Source organism: Quercus suber, unplaced genomic scaffold (assembly GCF_002906115.3).
Source record: "Quercus suber isolate HL8 unplaced genomic scaffold, Cork oak 2.0 scaffold_288, whole genome shotgun sequence".
Taxonomy (NCBI): Eukaryota; Viridiplantae; Streptophyta; class Magnoliopsida; order Fagales; family Fagaceae; genus Quercus; species Quercus suber.
In genome coordinates, this window is record NW_027069744.1 from 409,868 (window position 1) to 428,580 (window position 18,713).

The 18,713-nt window shown below is 34.9% G+C and overlaps 2 protein-coding genes across 2 annotated transcripts; both read right to left on the reverse strand.

The window, feature by feature from the left end:
• Positions 1-7,517: 7,517 nt before the first annotated feature.
• On the reverse strand, positions 7,518-9,260 carry LOC112027003 (aspartic proteinase CDR1). Its single transcript, XM_024059668.2, is given in 1 exon segment — positions 7,518-9,260. A coding segment is annotated over 1 exon segment (1,362 nt). The 5' UTR covers positions 9,063-9,260; the 3' UTR covers positions 7,518-7,700.
• A 1,360-nt stretch (positions 9,261-10,620) lies between these two features.
• LOC112027008 (uncharacterized) lies at positions 10,621-18,112 on the reverse strand. The gene is made up of 8 exons (XM_065782049.1): positions 17,673-18,112; positions 16,390-16,556; positions 15,331-15,579; positions 14,668-14,802; positions 14,293-14,475; positions 11,766-11,927; positions 10,889-11,525; positions 10,621-10,691 (listed from the first exon to the last, which is right to left on the reverse strand). Exons 1-8 carry the CDS (start codon positions 18,037-18,039, stop codon positions 10,621-10,623), a joined length of 1,971 nt encoding a protein of 656 aa, XP_065638121.1. The 5' UTR covers positions 18,040-18,112.
• Positions 18,113-18,713: the final 601 nt, after the last annotated feature.

Genomic DNA, 18,713 nt, shown 5'->3' on the forward strand with positions numbered 1-18,713 from the left:
TATTTATCTCTCTTAATGGTAGTTCTAAACAAACAAAAACAAAAAACATGAATATTAGATGGTTTGATCTTTGCAAAGCCTTGACCCAATTTAAAGATATCTAATGTTCTTTGCCACCCTATTCTAAAATGCATGGGATGCTTTCAGTGCATGCATATCAAATTATCAATAAATACACCCATAAATTTGGTGAGCTATAATATAATATAATATCAAATTATGCATGTAGAAAGACAAGGAATTGACAAAATATTTATTATAAAAAAAAAAAAAAAAAAACTTAGCTGCTTTTGCCCACGGACAGAAAAAGGAAGCACATTCTTATAATATAATCTTAGTGGGGACAAAAGATTAATAAAGTCTCTTCCACCTTGAATATCCGGCAAAAAAAAATTCACAATAATAATAATAATGATGATAATGATTTTAAGTTAAAGTCATTAAGCAACCTGAATATATTATATAGCTGACTCCCTGTCCCAACTACACTGAATTAATGTTGTAATATCCAACTAGAAGACCCTGCAAAGAAAAAAAAAATGTTTTCGAATAGAAGTTGCATAGAACTAACAGCTTATCCTCCCTTCCAATGCAGAACTTCATCTATTTTTTTTCCTACAACATAATCATATAAATTTACCTTCTTGAACATAACAGTGTAGTTTTATTTACACAATCCCCCTGGAAATATGAGAAGAGGTTATTTTTAGCCCCTTGATGATCCCTCAACTTCCAAGGGACTCAAAACATAGGACAGTAACCAAAAATTCATTACTAATTTATTTGCTGTAAGAAGAAAGATGTATTGTCAATGAGAATGTTTTGAGTAAATAGCACACAAAACAACCACTTCAAAGATCAAAAAGGTCGACTATCAACATTTACTCTTTACGTCAAGAACTCACAGGATCATTTTGACCCTGACCCCATAAATAGTTAGACATATTGAGCTGAAAAAGTAACAAAATAAAAAATAAAAATTAGTGATTAGAATTAAGCCTTCATGAAAGTTCGTTTGATATGATATACAGGAATTGGAACAAGAAATAAACCTCTGACCCTATATAGTAGGAGTAGGAGGATGTGATGTCTATATTCATGTCTCCACATAAGGCGGACAATGCCAGGAAGGTTCTCTTTTTCGATGTCTGTTTTCATTGTTAAACATTGGCACTTTGACAATGGAGTAGGCAGATGTCCATTGACATTATAGATACAACCTAGGTCCATCAAAGCAAGATGCAAAACACATTAAGGTAAAATTAAGGTAAAGTGAATGACAAGAACAAAGTTCATGACCAATTGTAAAATACATTGCCAGTGAACAATTTAGCTAACATGTGTCAATATTGCAGACAATGAAATAAAAGATGGCCTTATTTGGCACTAAAAGTCTAAAACAAGTGCCTACGTCTTATAATGAAAGTAAAGTAGGTGTCTCAACACAAAAGCTCAACCCATGAAATTGGACCAATAATATCAGGTCCTTCAACCATTGATTGTTTACAACTTGGACTAAAATCAAGATGTTCAGGAGAAAAAGCTCAACTCACAACAACAACAACAACAACAATAATGAAGCCTTAGTCCTTTTGGGTTGGCTAAGCCCAACTCACAATAGAGAGTATGGTAATTTTCCAATACTCATATAAATCAACAAAATGTTTTTTCTTTTTGGAATTGAGCAAAATCAATAGTACAATAACTTGTCATTAAAAAGCATTAGATGCTGTGCAATATTCTATATGTAGCGCCTAGCCAAGCAATGACACTACCAACAATAAAAGATACAATCTTGATCTCTGCAAATGGGAATCAACATTAACATTCAAGGAAAATACAAACGAAACAAAAAGAGTTATTAAGGAAAACTAACCATGACACACCAATGGCCAACAGTGAGTTTCTTGACCATTTAGGGGTGTTTCAGGCTTGTATATATAATTATAAATCATATATATAATGCTCTTATAGAAAATAAAAAATTTAATATACTTTTTATTAAAAAATATTTAAATAAAATGAGTATGATATTATGTATTTATTTATAAATAAAATTAACATGTTGGATAATTCTACACAAAAAAATCTTCCAGGAAAGTTACCAAGAGCATTCCCATAAGCCTTTTTTTTTTTTGAATAGTTGAAGGAGATTAATGTGGAACTCCAATTTAAGGAGCCAAGGGTACTTCTTGCTCATTTTCGAGTACAGCCTACCTTATTTGAAAGGGTGAAGATTGCTCAAGGATCTGATCCTAAATTGGTAAAGATTATGGAAGAGGTAAAGGAAGGTAACAGAGCTGAGTTTGAAATTCATGGTGATGGTGTTTTAAGATTTAGGAATCGATTATGTGTTCCTAATAATGTTGAATTAAAAAGGGAAATTATGGAGGAGGCTCATAATTCTGCATACACTGTTCATCCAGGTAGCACCAAAATGTATCGAGATCTCAGAGAAGTATATTGGTGGAATAATATGAAAAGAGAGATTGCAGATTTTGTATCCTGGTGTTTAATTTGTCAGCAAGTTAAAGTTGAACATCAAAGGCCTGCTGGATTACTTCAGCCTCTCAGTATTCCGGAGTGGAAGTGGGAACACATCTCCATGGACTTTGTGACTGGATTGCCTAAGTCAGATAAGGGTCATGATGCGATATGGGTAATAGTGGATAGATTGACCAAGTCTTCCCATTTTCTACCAATCAAGACTACGTTTTCATTAGATAGATTGGCTCAATTATATGTTATGGAAATAGTGAGATTGCATGGAGTTCCTGTCTCTATAGTCTCTGATAGAGACCCTCGTTTCACCTCTAAGTTTTGGAACAGTTTACACAAAGCTATGGGAACCAAGTTAGATTTTAGTACAACTTTTCATCCTCAAACTGATGGGCAGTCAGAAAGAACTATACAGACACTTGAAGACATGCTAAGAGCCTGTGTGTTAGACTTGAAAGGTAGTTGGGAGACTCACTTGCCTTTAATTGAGTTTGCTTATAATAACAGTTACCATTCCAGCATAGAGATGGCTCCTTTTGAGGCATTGTATGGCCAGAAGTGTAGGTCACCTATTTGTTGGAATGAAGTGGGTGAAAGGAAGTTGCTTGGTCCAGAACTAGTTTAATTGACTACGGAGAAGATTCAGTTGATTCGTGAAAGACTCCTAGCTGCTCAAAGTAGGCAAAAGAGTTATGCAGATAATAGAAGGCGAGGCTTAGAGTTTCAAGTTGGGGATCATGTATTCTTAAAGGTGTCTCCATCAAAGGGTGTGATGAGGTTTGGGAAGAAAGGCAAATTAAGTCAAAGGTATATTGGTCCTTTTGAGATCTTGGATAGAGTGGGCAATGTATCTTACAGGTTGGCATTGCCACCAGCCTTGTCACATATTCATAATGTATTCCATGTATTAGTGTTACGAAAATAGATGCTTGATCCATCGCATATTTTGGAATATGAGCCAATCAATGTTAGAGAGGACTTGTCTTATGAGGAGCAACCGGTGCAGATTCTTGATAGGAAGGATCAAGTGCTGCGTTCAAGGATTATATCCTTAGTGAAGGTGTTGTGGAGAAATCATATAGTCCAAGAAGCAACATGGGAAAAAGAGGAAGACATGAAAGAAAAATACCCCTATCTATTCTCTAATCGAGGTACATCAAGTTTAGAGGACTAAACTTATTTTAAGAGGGGAAGAGTGTAATACCCCACCTACTTTTATTTGAGGTTATTATAAAATTTTCTTTTAAATTTAATTGATGGGCCATGGGCATTATTTTTATTAGTAACTGCAGCCCGCTAACCCACTAAGCCCATATCTCTAATACAAACTACAGGGTAGAGGAAGAGATATTCAGGGTTTTCATAGGAAGGGTTTTATCAAAGAGGCTAAGAGGTATTTTTTTCTTGGAGTTAATTGAAGAGACAACCAATTGTTCCAGGTATGATTTTTCATCCGTTAGAAACAAAGAATTAAGGATTAAAATTTTATCTTAGAAACATTAGTGATATGTAGATTTGTTTCAAAGAGATATCTTTTCCTAGAATTTAGTTTACACTTTTGCGTTAGTCCTTGAATCCTTGATTGAGCCACGGAATTTCAAGAATCCGTGATTTTGGCTTAAGTCTTCTTCGGTTTTGTACATATAAATTATATATATAATGAGTCAATGATGCTGCCACCGTTCCATTGAGATTATGCTGTTAAAATCATTGAGGTTATATATTAAAGTTGGGAATTGGCTTGTTGGGGGATACGGTTCTCACTTTGTTCTCTGTGGGTCCCTAGGTTTGTATATATCAGGTCTTCTATTAGACTTATATATATTAGGTCTTATTAGATTTGCCATGTTTTATTTGATTATATTATTAGTTTAGGTTTGACCCTAAAGAGAAGGTGGCGTTCAGTAATAACATGAAGTCTTGTAGTTGATTTTATTTGATATTTGATATATTGGTCGATTGCTTTAGAATAGCTAATAGGCATATTCGGATTTGATGTTTCTACGTGTGGGAACTAGTTCTGCCTATATTATGACTCTAGGAAAATAAAGAGAAGGTTGTGGAGGATTATAGTGTTTTAGGAAGTAGTTTATGATCATGAAATTTCATGCTTATTAATTAAAGTAATTTTCTGTTTAGAGCTTACGGAAGACTAAAAGTGCTCGGCTGTGTTCGGATATATTAGCAAGAGAGGTAAGTAATTATGCATAATATGCACAAGTTTTGTCCATTAGGTTCTTAGAAGTTAAAAGTTTTCAAAAGTTTTGTATTTCAAACTTATATTTTCTAAAGTTTGTCAAAAGTATTTTTGCATCATTGAAAGAGAAATTTCAACTATTAAATAATGTTTTAAAGAGATACTTCGAATTTTAAATAACGTTTGGAATGTCCAAATCTCATTTAAAAGACGATTTCTAAACTAAACGATTTTCAGAAAAGAATTGAGTTTCAAGTAAGTTTTCTAAAAAGGTTATTGCCCTTTAAGTTTGTTTAAAATTAAGTGATTTCGAAGTCAATAATACTTGAAGTCTTAAAGATTAATAGTTATTTTTTTGTATTCCGCATTAGATTTCACAACATTTTGGAGATTATTCTAAATTTGTGGATTTTAGTTATTGTAAGAGATTTATCAATAGCATTGTTTATTTGGAGTTTTGAATTATATTTAAACTAATTGTGTTCATTGAGTTATATAAGTTCAGTAGGTTAGTCATGTATCTAAATCCATGTTCCATGGATTTGGGTTGTGACAGTTTTGTATATAGTATAACTTGCCCTACCCTCTCTTAAAAGTTACAATAGCTTTTGAGTAGAGTTTGTGATATGCCTTTGTGTTAAAACTACTTTTCCTCTCGTGTTTGTTTCTCAAATGACGTTACTCTTTTTTTTTTTTTGTAAGAAAACCAAAAAGCATTACTTAAATAAAAAGCCATTTGACTAAAAAATGATCATATTTCCAAACGTCTGGATTCAAGAACAATCCTATGAACAACGATATTTTAAATATAAACCAATTTATAAACTAAATTTCCTTTATTTCAAATATAAACCAATTTATAGACTAAATTTCCTTTATTTCAAATGCATATAATCATTTAATTGTATATAAGAGATCAACATTCAAGTCCTAACTATATTGTTGAATCCAACTTCAAAAAGAAAGAAAAAAATTCTGGAGTATGAGAAAATCAAAGGCTATGAAATATATTAGAAAACTTATGTTGATGATGATGTATTGGGCTATTCTTTTTCTTGTGGAAGTTCTAGTTAATGACGTTTACCTCTGCATCTTTTCATCCTTCTTCAGTTCCAATCTCACTTTCTTATTCCTCCAAACTTGATAACATGCTCGAACCATTTCATGTTTGCCCTAGACATCGGGTTGAAGTTTGTGAACGACCCCATCTACTATGTGTTATCTGGAATTTTAGCCACTGCTTTGAGGAGCATGAGATGAATCATGACAAACCAATGTATCAAAAGGCAGAAAGTGCTGCAGAAGATTGCTTTGAAAAACTTGAGTCAGTATGGGATTACCCTGACTATGGAAAATTTTATATAGATGGTATGAGTTGCACAACAAGAGCTAGCTTCAACATCTCTCTTTCCCCTGGAACGCAGACATGCATGAGAAATATATTTGAGAGTAGCCAGTAGGTGTGAGTCATCAAATTACATTCATCCTAAACATACGCCTACGATTACACAATTGGCCCTCATGGATTTTTGGTGTGAGAAAGGATTTTCAATGTGTTTTTATGTGCTAAAAACTGGATTAGAGAAAAGTCTTACCTAGGATTATTAAGTTGGGCTCTAAGTTAGGCTATAGAAATAGGAAGGTGAAAGGAAAAAAAAAAAATGTCAATAAGATTCAAGAAAGCTTGGACAGCAACAAGTCCCCAAAATGGAAAAGTCTATATAAACCTATGAAATAAAATGCAATCATATGCATGAGACCTTCCTGTGCAGGTCACTCTCATTCAAGCTTGAGCTCAAGATAGTTTATGAATTTTAGGAAGTCTATTCATCCCTTGCCTCCCTCCACACGATTCCTCCTTTCAACAGTCGTTATTCTTCAAATTGAAGTCGCCCATCATGTATTGTTTGGATACAGAGTACGAATCAAAATGGTGCATTAGAGCCATCCTCAAAATTAAAAGTGCATGCTTCTTTTACAATTAAGGCCTAATTATTAAAAAATGTATATTTAATTATTAAAAAATGTATATTCATTGCAAGGGCACAAGGATTGGCGGCTTCTCCAAAAGCACAGGAGACTCATTTATGACTGCTGAACTTTAGGGACATAGGGATGGACTTATTAGTACAGAGTCCAAATATCCACAAGATTACCATTGAAATAGATGCTAAGCCAGCAGTAGGTATCCTCTAATCAAATAACATCCTGGCTGACTCTTCTAACTTATATAGTGCTCTAATTTCTGATGGCAGGTCTGTACTCCCAACATTTTGAAGAGGTTCATCTCTAATAAATCCACCGGAGGAAATCAGTGTACTGAGCTTATGGCGAAGAAAGGAAACGTCTCCATAGAATATATATATATATATCCCTCCTTTTGGCTTAAATTTAAAGTGGGGTCATGAATTTTGGTAGAGCAAGTCATTTTCTCACATTGTCATCATTGTGATGTTTTGTTTTGTGGTTCTCTTTCTTTGTTTAAATATTCTGAGTTACAGCCCAAAATAAGAATCACATTATTCAGGAGCAAAATAGTACTAATCAATAAGCTTTTCCATATAATCATTCCAAATGATTAACCACAAATTTTGTACCACTTCCATGGTTTGATCACATATATTAATAGTGATGTATTTGATAGCGCTGAAATAACATTTCAGAATATCGTTGAAAACAGTTGTAACAAGTAATTTATTCAAGATATTTTTTTTTTGTGAAAAACAATATTTTAATTAATGTCATTAGTTTTTTTTTTTTTTTTAATTTATTTATGTTGAGTCTGCACTTACTGGATCTATCTTTGGGTTATGATTTCACTAATATATTTCATGGTAATATAATTTCCGAATTCCAAGTGCCAGGAAAAGAAAAACATTGAAACATTGTTTTTTAGATAGACTAAACACCCATCACAAATGATTTTAATATAACTCATAGACAAATAATTTCCACATATATAATTTCATAAGCAGAGTCACAAATTTCAACAAATTCATCTCTACTAGTGCTTGGTGCAATCAGCAGGCAGGAAGGACACTTTCTTGGCCTCGAGGTCATATCCCACCAAGAAGTTTATCTGAGCCAAGTTCCCAAATATGGCCACACTACCAGATGGTATCATGGTGAAGCAAACCAAATCATCATCCATTCTAGCAAATGTATTGATTGGCTTCAACTTCACATCAGCACCAGTAAAATGAGCCGTGATAATGGGGATATGAATTTCATCTTTAGACCTGAAACAAAGACTAAGAACACCCCTCGGGTCACTAACACGTTCAGCATCAATAGCTTTCTCTACGGCTGATACCAAATCTTCATGAAATTCAGGTGGAAGAAGGGTTAAAGTTGTGCCTGAGTCAATAACAATGTTACCCTCATTACTAGCAACAGCCTTAGAAGAAGCCTTATAGGCAAACCTCTTGTTCCCAACACTAATGCCCTCTAGAGTAAGGTAATAGAATGTCGAAGGATCTTTTGCAACCAAGGGTGTTGAAACCACACCATTGCCAGAAACCAAGCCATTGCTACCAAAATTAATCTTGCTTGTAACATTTGAATTTTCTGTGGGAACTAAACAATAAGAAAATTTTCCACCAATAGAATGGTTTAGTTGAGAGACCAGAGAAAGAGGGCCGCCTCCTAGGCCAATTATGCCTGATCCTGCCTCACTAAATGTACCATCATTATTGTGCCCGCACCCAAATACAATATTCGGTAATGTGACCTGACGGCTAGTAGTTAAGCCAATGGTTAACCTTTCAACACCAAGATCACCATTAGTGAATGATTGGTCTCCATATGAATAACCATACTGGCAGGTATTTTTATCAGTGCCACAAGAGGCAGTGTCTAATGCCTTGCACGGACTTGAATTGCAGGGCACGTTACCATATGTTGAAGATTACTGAGGATCAAAGAGAGGAAGGTTTTGCTTGTAAAATTTTTCACATGGCTCACATTGTGTCCATGTTAGATCACTGCCTATATCTGCAATGCCAAGCACCTCAACTGGTGGGGTTCCAAGGGAAATCTTCATGAGGTATTCTCCGCCATTAGCTATTACGTTTGATTGGATTGAACTCTTAGATTTTAAGCTTGGCCTGAAATGATTAGCCCGTGAAATGGAACGAGCAAAAGCCTTATACAAGCGATCAAAATGGGTGTGAGAGGCATTGTACGATGGAGACTCTGTCGAATCACGCTGTATGAGATCAACTGTGATTCCGCTGTAAGTTGCTTCTGTCAATGAAAGTAAAAGTACTACTAATAAAGTAGAGAGGAAAGTGTTTGATCTCAAAGCAGCAGCCATGACTTGACAATATGAGAAGGAAAGGCTATATGAGATGTGACAAAAACACATTGGACATTACTGAATTTATAGAACTTAGAATCATAACGTGGAAGGTCAAAAGATTACATTATATAAAACGATTTACACATTTTTTTTAAGATTATTTGATTGGTCTATTTAAATGTATTCAGTTTTGGGAGTCTAAACATTTTACTAATTGATGCAGATGCAAGGTATGGTATGTGAAAAGTCAAAGGAAGAGGAAGTGGTATTACAGATTTGAGGTTGGGGCCATTAAGAATGTAATCTGGCTTTACACCTCTGATGGAATTAAGAAGGGGATAACGTTATGAAATTCAGTGTTTAATGCAGCTAGATAACAAATTATGAGTGATATTTTCCGTGATACATTGCATATTACTGCTCTTGTCATAGGAATCTAATCTAACAAAGTATAATTATATCTAATGTAGTTACACAAGCTCAACTTGAGAGTCTATGATGTGTGGCATTTGCTTTTTCTATGGACTGACATGTGGCGAATTCCTGTATTACTTCAGAGTCCATGTAGGCCAACAGTGCCATGTGGCAAATTATAATTCGTCCATGTCAATAATTATTGTGATTGCCATGTGTCAAGACTTATTCCATTTGTAAATTTTTTTTATATAAGATAGAAATTCTACTCTAGCCTAATCTAAGTGTATATATCTGTGAAGTTTCCTCTAAAGACTTGAACCCCTACTCTTACCCCCCACACCTCACAAGCACTTATTCCTCTAAAATAGGATATAAATATGAATTGCATTTATTGTATCCTTATATTACTTTGCAAAAATTTTATTTCCAACTCATTGTACTGCCCGATTGTTGGCTTTCCTGCAATTGTGTGAAGTCCGAAAGACCTTTACAGCACCAAATCTGATTGTGTTTATTGTGTCCCTAATATATTTATGATTAAATTTTATTTATCAACCAATTGTAATGCCAGATTATTTCCTTTCTTCCAATTACGAGTGAAGTTCAAACGATTTTTTTTTCTCCCATTAAGTTTATGAAAATTAAGGAGCATGGACAACCCAAGTCCACAAATTCATTATAGACAACAGAAAATGAAACTTCACATATTGTAAAGCAAACAATATTTACTCAGTCTGCACAACAAGAAGGTATCTTTGAGGCCTAGCCAAGCAACCTGTAAACTACTTTCTTATCTTTTCTGGTGAGAAACATGAATTTTATTTTCGCCTTATGCGTACAGTATTTATACAGAAGTTGACCCCAAAGAATTACAATGGCTATTAACTGTAATATTACAATAATTTATTGTTGGGTTGTGGACTGGAATAATGGCACCAATCCAAATTGCATTGCTATGTATAAGCAAAGACATAATTCCAGAGGCACTGGACTGACATGACAACTAGGGACAACATAAAATGTGCATGCAAGTCTATTTCCTTCAAGACAATTCTTCAGTAGGAAGGAACCTTGAAGATAAACTAAGACCACATGATCCACAATCATACGTGATGATGCTTGAGAGTCAATTCTAATATACAACCAGCTTCTTTACTACATGTCAAAATTTGCAGCAAAGTGAGCAGCTAAACATGAATTTCCCTAACTATATTGTATCTGCAGTATCAGAACGCTTATTCCAAGCTTGAATGGGTGAAACATCATACAATCTCTGATCTTCAAATTTAAGAGCACTGGCATGTATACTCATGAATCAGTTCTCAGAATAGAAGCTTTGAAATTGTTTCAGAAGAGATAGGCATAGGAGACCCTCTCAAATTTTCGTGTTCAGGTTATTTTTGAATGTTGCTTTCTTTCCGGCCAAAAATTTTGAATCACTGAAGATATATAATGGTGCATTCCTTGGATCAAACCATGGCCAGGTTTCTGCATGGTACCAATCAATGACTGATACTCTGACAATGTGCTATCCGATAATGGCTCCAAAAACTCACACCTAGCCAGAATTTCAGGTGGGGGTATACCAGCAATGAGGTTTGTGTCCAGCCTTGGTTTGCCCTTGGTGAACTCTGCAGGCATCTTAACTTGTGCACTTTCAAGGGCAGAAGGAGATGCACCTGGGATTACCTCCTGCTTAAAAGGCAGCGCTCTAGCAGCTTGCAAGCAAAACTCTATCCACTGATGAATCAGTGGAGATGGCCCTCTAACTCTGCCCCCAATTTGGTTTGTTTCAAATCTAGAGGCGGCAGGGATAAATGTGCTATCCGATAATGGCTCCAAAAACTCACACCTAGCCAGAATTTCAGGTGGGGGTATACCAGCAATGAGGTTTGTGTCCAGCCTTGGTTTGCCCTTGGTGAACTCTGCAGGCATCTTAACTTGTGCACTTTCAAGGGCAGAAGGAGATGCACCTGGGATTACCTCCTGCTTAAAAGGCAGCGCTCTAGCAGCTTGCAAGCAAAACTCTATCCACTGATGAATCAGTGGAGATGGCCCTCTAACTCTGCCCCCAATTTGGTTTGTTTCAAATCTAGAGGCGGCAGGGATGGCCTACAAAAATAACATAAATCTGAAATCTGAAATGGAAGTCTATATTTCACACTGAAATGTGAGATGTTCAGAAAAGTAAAGGTTTGACAACCAATGCACTATTGAATCATAATGGAAGCTGCTCAGTACCCATTTTGTCTCTACAAACTTCCTGTTTGTACTTAAATTATGTCCTCTAATGATCATGAATTCCATAAGAAAATTAAACGTCAAATGAAGATGAGATGATAGAAGGCGTACCCATAAATCTGCCCATAAGCTAGCCCCAGACTTGGGAACAATTACTGCAACATTAGATGAGCGTTTTGCAATAGGAATAACATCAGTGCTCCACCCAACAGCCACCCACACATCTCCCACTCCAAATGCTTTTAGATAGTTTACGCTATCAAATAGTCGAACCTACAAAACCAGTGAAATAAATGTTGAAAATAAAAGTACTAGCACTTAATTTTATGGGAAAGGAAAATGAGTAATCAAAATTGACATGTCCATGCTCTCATTAATCAGGGATTTTTCAAACATTAGATACAAATAGAAAGCCATAACACAATCCAACTACCACTAATTAAAATTTTGAGTAAATTACACCAACCTCCCCTCAAGATTTTGGAGAAATATTATGGACTTACCTTCTTCTTCTTTTTCCATTTGAAAAAAAATGACACTGTTCCCAAAAGTTTGTGATCCATGTATTAGATACACCTTTACAACCACTCATGTGCCAACTGAGACAAAATATTCTTTTTTCAAATTAAATTCCCGACCAAAGTAACCTCACATAGTAGTTACAAACCAGGTAGTGATGATAAGGAAAATCAGAGAAAAATAAAATATAATCAAACTAGCCCCAAAGAGCAGTGTTATTTTTAGAAATAGGAGTCAAGTCCATAACATTTCCTCAAAAACCTAATGGGAGGTTGATGAAGTTTACCCATTAATATAAACTTTTACTGCACAATCCCAGCATAAAATTGAGATAACTTGCCAGCTTGAATTTAAACTTGAAAAGACGAATTTAAGTTGAAACCACTCTAGTTTGCTGGATTAATTATTTTTGTAACTAAATTGTAAATTTTAAGAAGTTCCTGTCAATTAGTTTACCACTCTAGTCTTGTGGTTTTACTTAATCACATATAAAATAAAAATCGTTGAATCTGCACAAGGTACTACTATTGCGCTCACATGCAAGAGTCTTTTTTCTTTTCTTTTTTTATGCATGTGCATGTGTTTGAGAGAGAGAAAGAGAGGAGTATTTGACATGGGTAAACTTCAAATTAAATTGGGTAACTTTAATAGTAAATAATAGAATAATGCCCACCATTTTTTGGGTCATGTTAAATAGATAATTGTGACTGTAATGAAGAACTTAAGATTCTAGCTTCAATATTGATCGACATTTCAAAAGAAATCTTAAATGAAAGTGAATTGTTACTTTACCACTCTGAGCATCAACCTCATAGAGTCACCCTCCATGTTTAATCTAAGTTACCTCAAATGGGAATGCCACCCTCCATTTCAAAATCTAAGTTTTCTATACAAAAGGATTTGTTGTGGTACAAGAAAACAAGAACTTGGTATGCCAATTAACTTGGAATGTGGAAGGATTGGGATAGTCTTATTTGACATGAAAATAACTCTCAAATGAAAGTTAAGTTAATCTTTGGTCATGAAGCTACACACTTGAGGCGTTGGGTGATAGATTTGAAATATGGGAAAGATGGGGGTGGATGATAATCAGGTAGAGGAATGAATGGGTGTCGTCTTTGGTGGAGTATTAGAGCAAGTTATGATAGTTTCTTCCAACAAGTGGCTTTGGGGTAGGTGACGGCACCCGAGTAAGATTTTGGTATGATCAATGGAGTGGACACTTTCCTTTGTAAGGATTTTTTTTTTTTTTTTTTTGATAAGTAATAAACTTCCATGATAGAAAAACTAATACAAAAGGCCAAAGCACACAGGACGTGTACTAAGGTAAGCATGAGAACAAACATATCTAAGAAATATAAAAACTACATCTATCAAGCAAATCAGACCAAGAAGTAAAATAGAAAACCTTGATCTAATAGGGAAGCCTTATTTTCTACTTATTTGAATTATCAATTGGACGAAAGGGGTTAGGAGTTGAAACATTCATTTCAAAAGACATTCATTATTGGGATGGAATCGGTGAATTCCTTTCTAAACCATATTTACTCACACATGCCTAGTGGGGAGGAGGTTGATAGGATGAGATAGCATTTAAACAGGAGTGGCAAATTTCAATGTTCGTTCTTACTATAAGGCCATTTGTGGCACCAATGTTAATTCATTCTCTTCGAAGAGCAGATGATGTGTTAAGGCCCCAAAGAGGGTGTGTTAAGGGCCTTAAGGCCCAAAGAGGATGTCTTTCTTTCTGTGGACAGCAGCTTACTGTAACATTCTTACAAATGATAACCTTATCAAGAGGGGTTTCTCATTATCCGACCGGTGTTGTATGAGTTAGTGTAGTGGGAAAACAGTGACCATTTATTGCTCCATTGTGATGTTGCCTATGCTTTGTGGAGTGAAGTTTTTAAGATGTTTAGGGCTCAATATGTAAGATTCAAATACTGCTTATTAAGTTGCCTTTAAAGTTGGTAAATAAGATAAGAAATAGAAGAAAACAACTAAATTATGGAACAATCCATGTTTTGGATCAAGCGAACACAGATCATGGTTTTCATAGATGGTAGTGAATTATAGCATACTAGATGAGTGAGAATAAGATATCATTTCTTTCCCAAACCTGTTTCCCAAGTAATTCTAAATTTTTCTGGACAGCACTTCTCCCACCAGCAACTTGCAAGTCAATGTTATTTGTGTTATAAGATGCCCCCATATACTTCAAAACTGCACCAATAACCTCTCTAGGAGAATCAACCATTGAAATCCTCCCCGCAAGTTCAGGCCGCCATAAATCTGCCCAATCCTGCAACCATGGCAAAAATATATACGACCACTTGGATCAACATATTGTATGGCAACCATGCCATACCAACAACAACAAAGTCCTAAGCCCGAAAAACTAACACATCCAACAAGATATCAATGCTTATATAAAATCATCTTGTCTTTGATTTAAAGTAGTAAACATAACGGAATGCCTTCAAACACAATATACCTCTATGGGAGCCAATTTTTGCTGTTGAAATTTACTCTTCTTGTATGCTATCACCATGCAGCCCCATCTGTATGGAGCAGCCCAGATTTTACCCTCAGGATCTATTTCCCCCACAGAATTCCTGCGTAGATATACCTGAGATTTTTTTAGTGAAAGTACAAGCATAAAGTACAGAAAGGGATTAATTATTAGATACAATAATTCAAGCACAAGCCATATCTCTCAAGGAGATAAAATAGGTGAGGAAGAATTAGCATCTACATTGAAAATATATAAACATCCAAACACATCAAAGTTACTGATTATGCATTTCAACAAAAATGTCTAGCATAACAAAGTCTATAACAGCAAATATCTAGCGTACTAGCATGTGGGATTGATATTAGGAGGACAGCAACGTCACTCTCTGGATAACATTTCTAGAATCTGACATGTCAGAGATAACTTAATCCATCAACCATCTGACTTTATTTTTCCATAATATTTCTAAAACTAAAAGTTTCTGAAGTTCACTAAATTCCACATAAGAAAATAGAAAACTTCTGATAAGTGTACAATAGTTACAATAAAACTGCACCCAAAATCACTAATGGAGTAAAAAAAAGGAATACAGGTTTCAGAGATAGCATTCATCTAAGGACACGAGAGAAGTTGCATTCTTACCTTCCATTTGTCACTTAATCCTTTAAACCATTCCAGGTCTTCTACCCCTTGTATGGGCTCAATTATAGCCTTGTTAATGGCAAAATTGAGCCAGGAGTCACCAACACTCACAATGTCAGCAGCCAAAGTAGATGACGGTGAGACATTACCTTTTCGAGAGGGCATCAATAAATCAGAGAAAATGCCCTCAAGACTTCCATTGTATTTCAGGCGAAACTTCAATCTCCTTCCTTGTAATTCTATAAAGTCCTACATACATACAAATCAGGAAGAATGTAGTTTATATGATCACAACATCTAGTTTTATTTTTCTTCTTTTCTTTTTCTTTTTTTTTCCCTTGATTGGTAAGTTACACATACACATGAATTGTTAGAGATGGTGGCTCATATTCTAAATAAGAAAGGAATACCAATCTCTGGTATAGAGGCCTCATCGGTTGAGCATAGCAAAGCAAGAAGAGCGTTAGCACAACAAGTGGAGATTTCAATGTACATGGTTAGGGCTCTAACTGGTGAAGTATATGTATGTTGTAATCCCCATTCTTTCCTGATAGTGAAAATTAGATGCATTTGATCTTACTGCTTATCCACATTAAATTCTATGTATTGCTTTTCTCTTCCTCTTTTTTGCTTTGATAAGTATTATATATTGCTTTTCTCTCCCTTTTCTTTTCTTCTTTTTCCCACTAAATTGCTTAGATCGCCAATCATTCATAAACTTACATCTAGTGGGTTTTCATCTGATGATCCCATTCTTATGTGAGAAGAAATTGTTATTTGAGCTAAAGTTTATTGATTGACAACAAAAGCTAGCAGTTTTGATTGAAAAATCCAGTGAGGAAAATAAAATTCTTAATACCACTAATATCTTGAGTTTGTTTACTAGTACTTACAAAAATTTTGGAACTAAAGCTTGATTGTTGTTGTTATTACTATTACTTATATTATGTTCCCTAAGCATATTATCTTAATCCGCACATATATTGCATAACGATAACAATGATTCACTGTCTCCACCAATAATTATAAACAAAGAGAAATTACTCACGACAGACAGACCTTAATCCAAGAAGGAGGTAGAGAGCCACGTAGAGCAACAACTGTGAGAGGGACAGTGAGAGCATAAGTTTTAGACTTCCAAGCTTGGAATTTTGCACTTAACTCCTTGTCATCATCTTCTAAATTTTCCAAATTCTCAGGTTTTGCACTATCGCCACCATGATCATCTAATCATCCATCCATGTTTCACAAAAAATAAAAATAAAATTCATAAATTACTCCACTGTTTGTTTGTTTATAAAAAAAGAAAAGCCTAAATACACTGTTGAGGTCTCAAACTTCAATCCATTTCTCTACTTTACCCCATGAGCCCTGGAGTTCAAATGGATCTTTTTAGTCCCTAACAAGTGATTTTAGTACCTAACAAACTTAAGGCAATTGCTTTGAGTCCCTAACAAGTGATCACTTGTAGTACCTACGAAACTTTGGGTGATTTTTTTTTGTCCTTAACAAAGTTCCTAACAAATTTAAAGTGATCAATTTGAGTCTCTAACAAGTGATCACTTTTAGTACCTAAGAAACTTAAGTTGATCACTTTTAGTTGCTGACAAACATAAAGTCATCATTTTTAGTCCCTAACAAATTCAAAGTGATCAATTTGAGTTCCTAACAAGTAACCACTTTTAGTACCTAAGAAACTTAAGTTGATCACTTTTAGTAACTAACAACATAAAGTCATTGCTTTTAGCTCCTACCAAATTTAAAGTGATCAATTTGAGTCCCTAACAAGTGATCACTATTAGTACCTAAAAACTTAAGCTGATCACTTTTAGTCCCTAACAAACATAAAAGTCATCGTTTTTAGTCCCTAAAAAATTTAAAGTGATCAATTTGTGTCCCCAACAAGTGATCGCTATTAGTACCTAAAAACTTAAGCTGGTCATTTTTAGTCCCTAACAGACATAAAGTCATCGTTTTTAGTCTCTAACAAAATTAAAGTGATTGCTTTTAGTCATAATATGCTAGGAAGCACAGAAACAGACATGGTACGAGTAAGACAAAGCAACACGAGCAATTTCTGAAAAATTTTAACATAAATTGTCCGATACAACACCGGTACGACAAGATACAACACGGGTACGGCACTCTAAATGAAGTGTTGTGCTTCCTAGCTGATATGTCTAACGAAGTGATAAAGTGTCTTTTTTTAGTTCGTCCACATGGACTTCAAATGGGTCTAGTCTAAACTCACCATAAGTGTATTTTAACCCAAAAAGAGAAACATTCAAACAGAATCTATTAACTAATATAAGCGTGTGTCTTGTGCGTATGCAAATTGCTACCTTGAGTTTGGTCGTGCACTGTTGAGGCGAGAGCAAGAGGAGGGACCTTAAAGAGGCGAGCACTCGCCGCGGTAAAGGTGAAGCAGCCAAGGAAGAATATTACGGCGGCGAGGCGAAGCGACGACGACGACGACGACGTTTTGGGATTTGGAGAGTCATCGTCGTCATCGTGGGTAAATGATTGAAGAGATGTGAGAGAATTGTGGGCAGTGAGAGTGAGAGAGAGTGCAGTGGAAACGGTTTTTTTGTGGGGTTTGTTGGGAAAACGGAGGAGAAGAGGAAAAGGGTTTGGGGTAAAGAAGCGGTAATGGTTGAGGAAGAGGGTGGTGTGTGTGTGTGACTGTGAGGGCAGCAGCAAGGCCGCCATTCAGATCAGAGAGAGAGAGAGAGAGAGGAGTCCAAGTGTTGAGTTCAACGTAAAGAAATGATAGGACTTCGTTTTTTGTTCAGGACAAAACAGATTTTTCGAAAGTGTATTATGAGACTATAGGAGCAGTGAAGTTTGAGTTCTTTTTTTTTTTTTTTTTTTTTAATTCCAAACTAAACATCTAAAGTTTGGAAATGTTTTAATTTTACAACATTATTCCAAATTATTTTACTTTTTAAAATTTGAAATAATTAGATTTTACCTCCAAATTTAAGAGTATTTAAATTTTATACCTAAAATTGAGATTTAAATTTTATTGAAATTCTATATTAGTAACAAAATATTCTAAATTTTATAAAAATATTTTTTATAAAAGAATAACATTTTCCTTGCTTATTTTGTTACACTCTCTTCCCGTAAGGTTTGAAGAAATTTAAAATATTTTTTACTAATAATAGAAATATAATAATAGGAAAAAAAATGTTTTTTCAAACCAAATTCAAGGGCTGTGCTCCTATTAAATTTACAGACAAAAAAAAAAAAACAAAAAAAAAAAAAACAAAACAAAAACAAAACAAAACAAAACAAAAAATTACATAAAACTTGAGTTTGTAAAAATCGAGCTATATTTACTAAATACTCGTTGTGCTTGAAATTTGATTTTGTGAAAAATT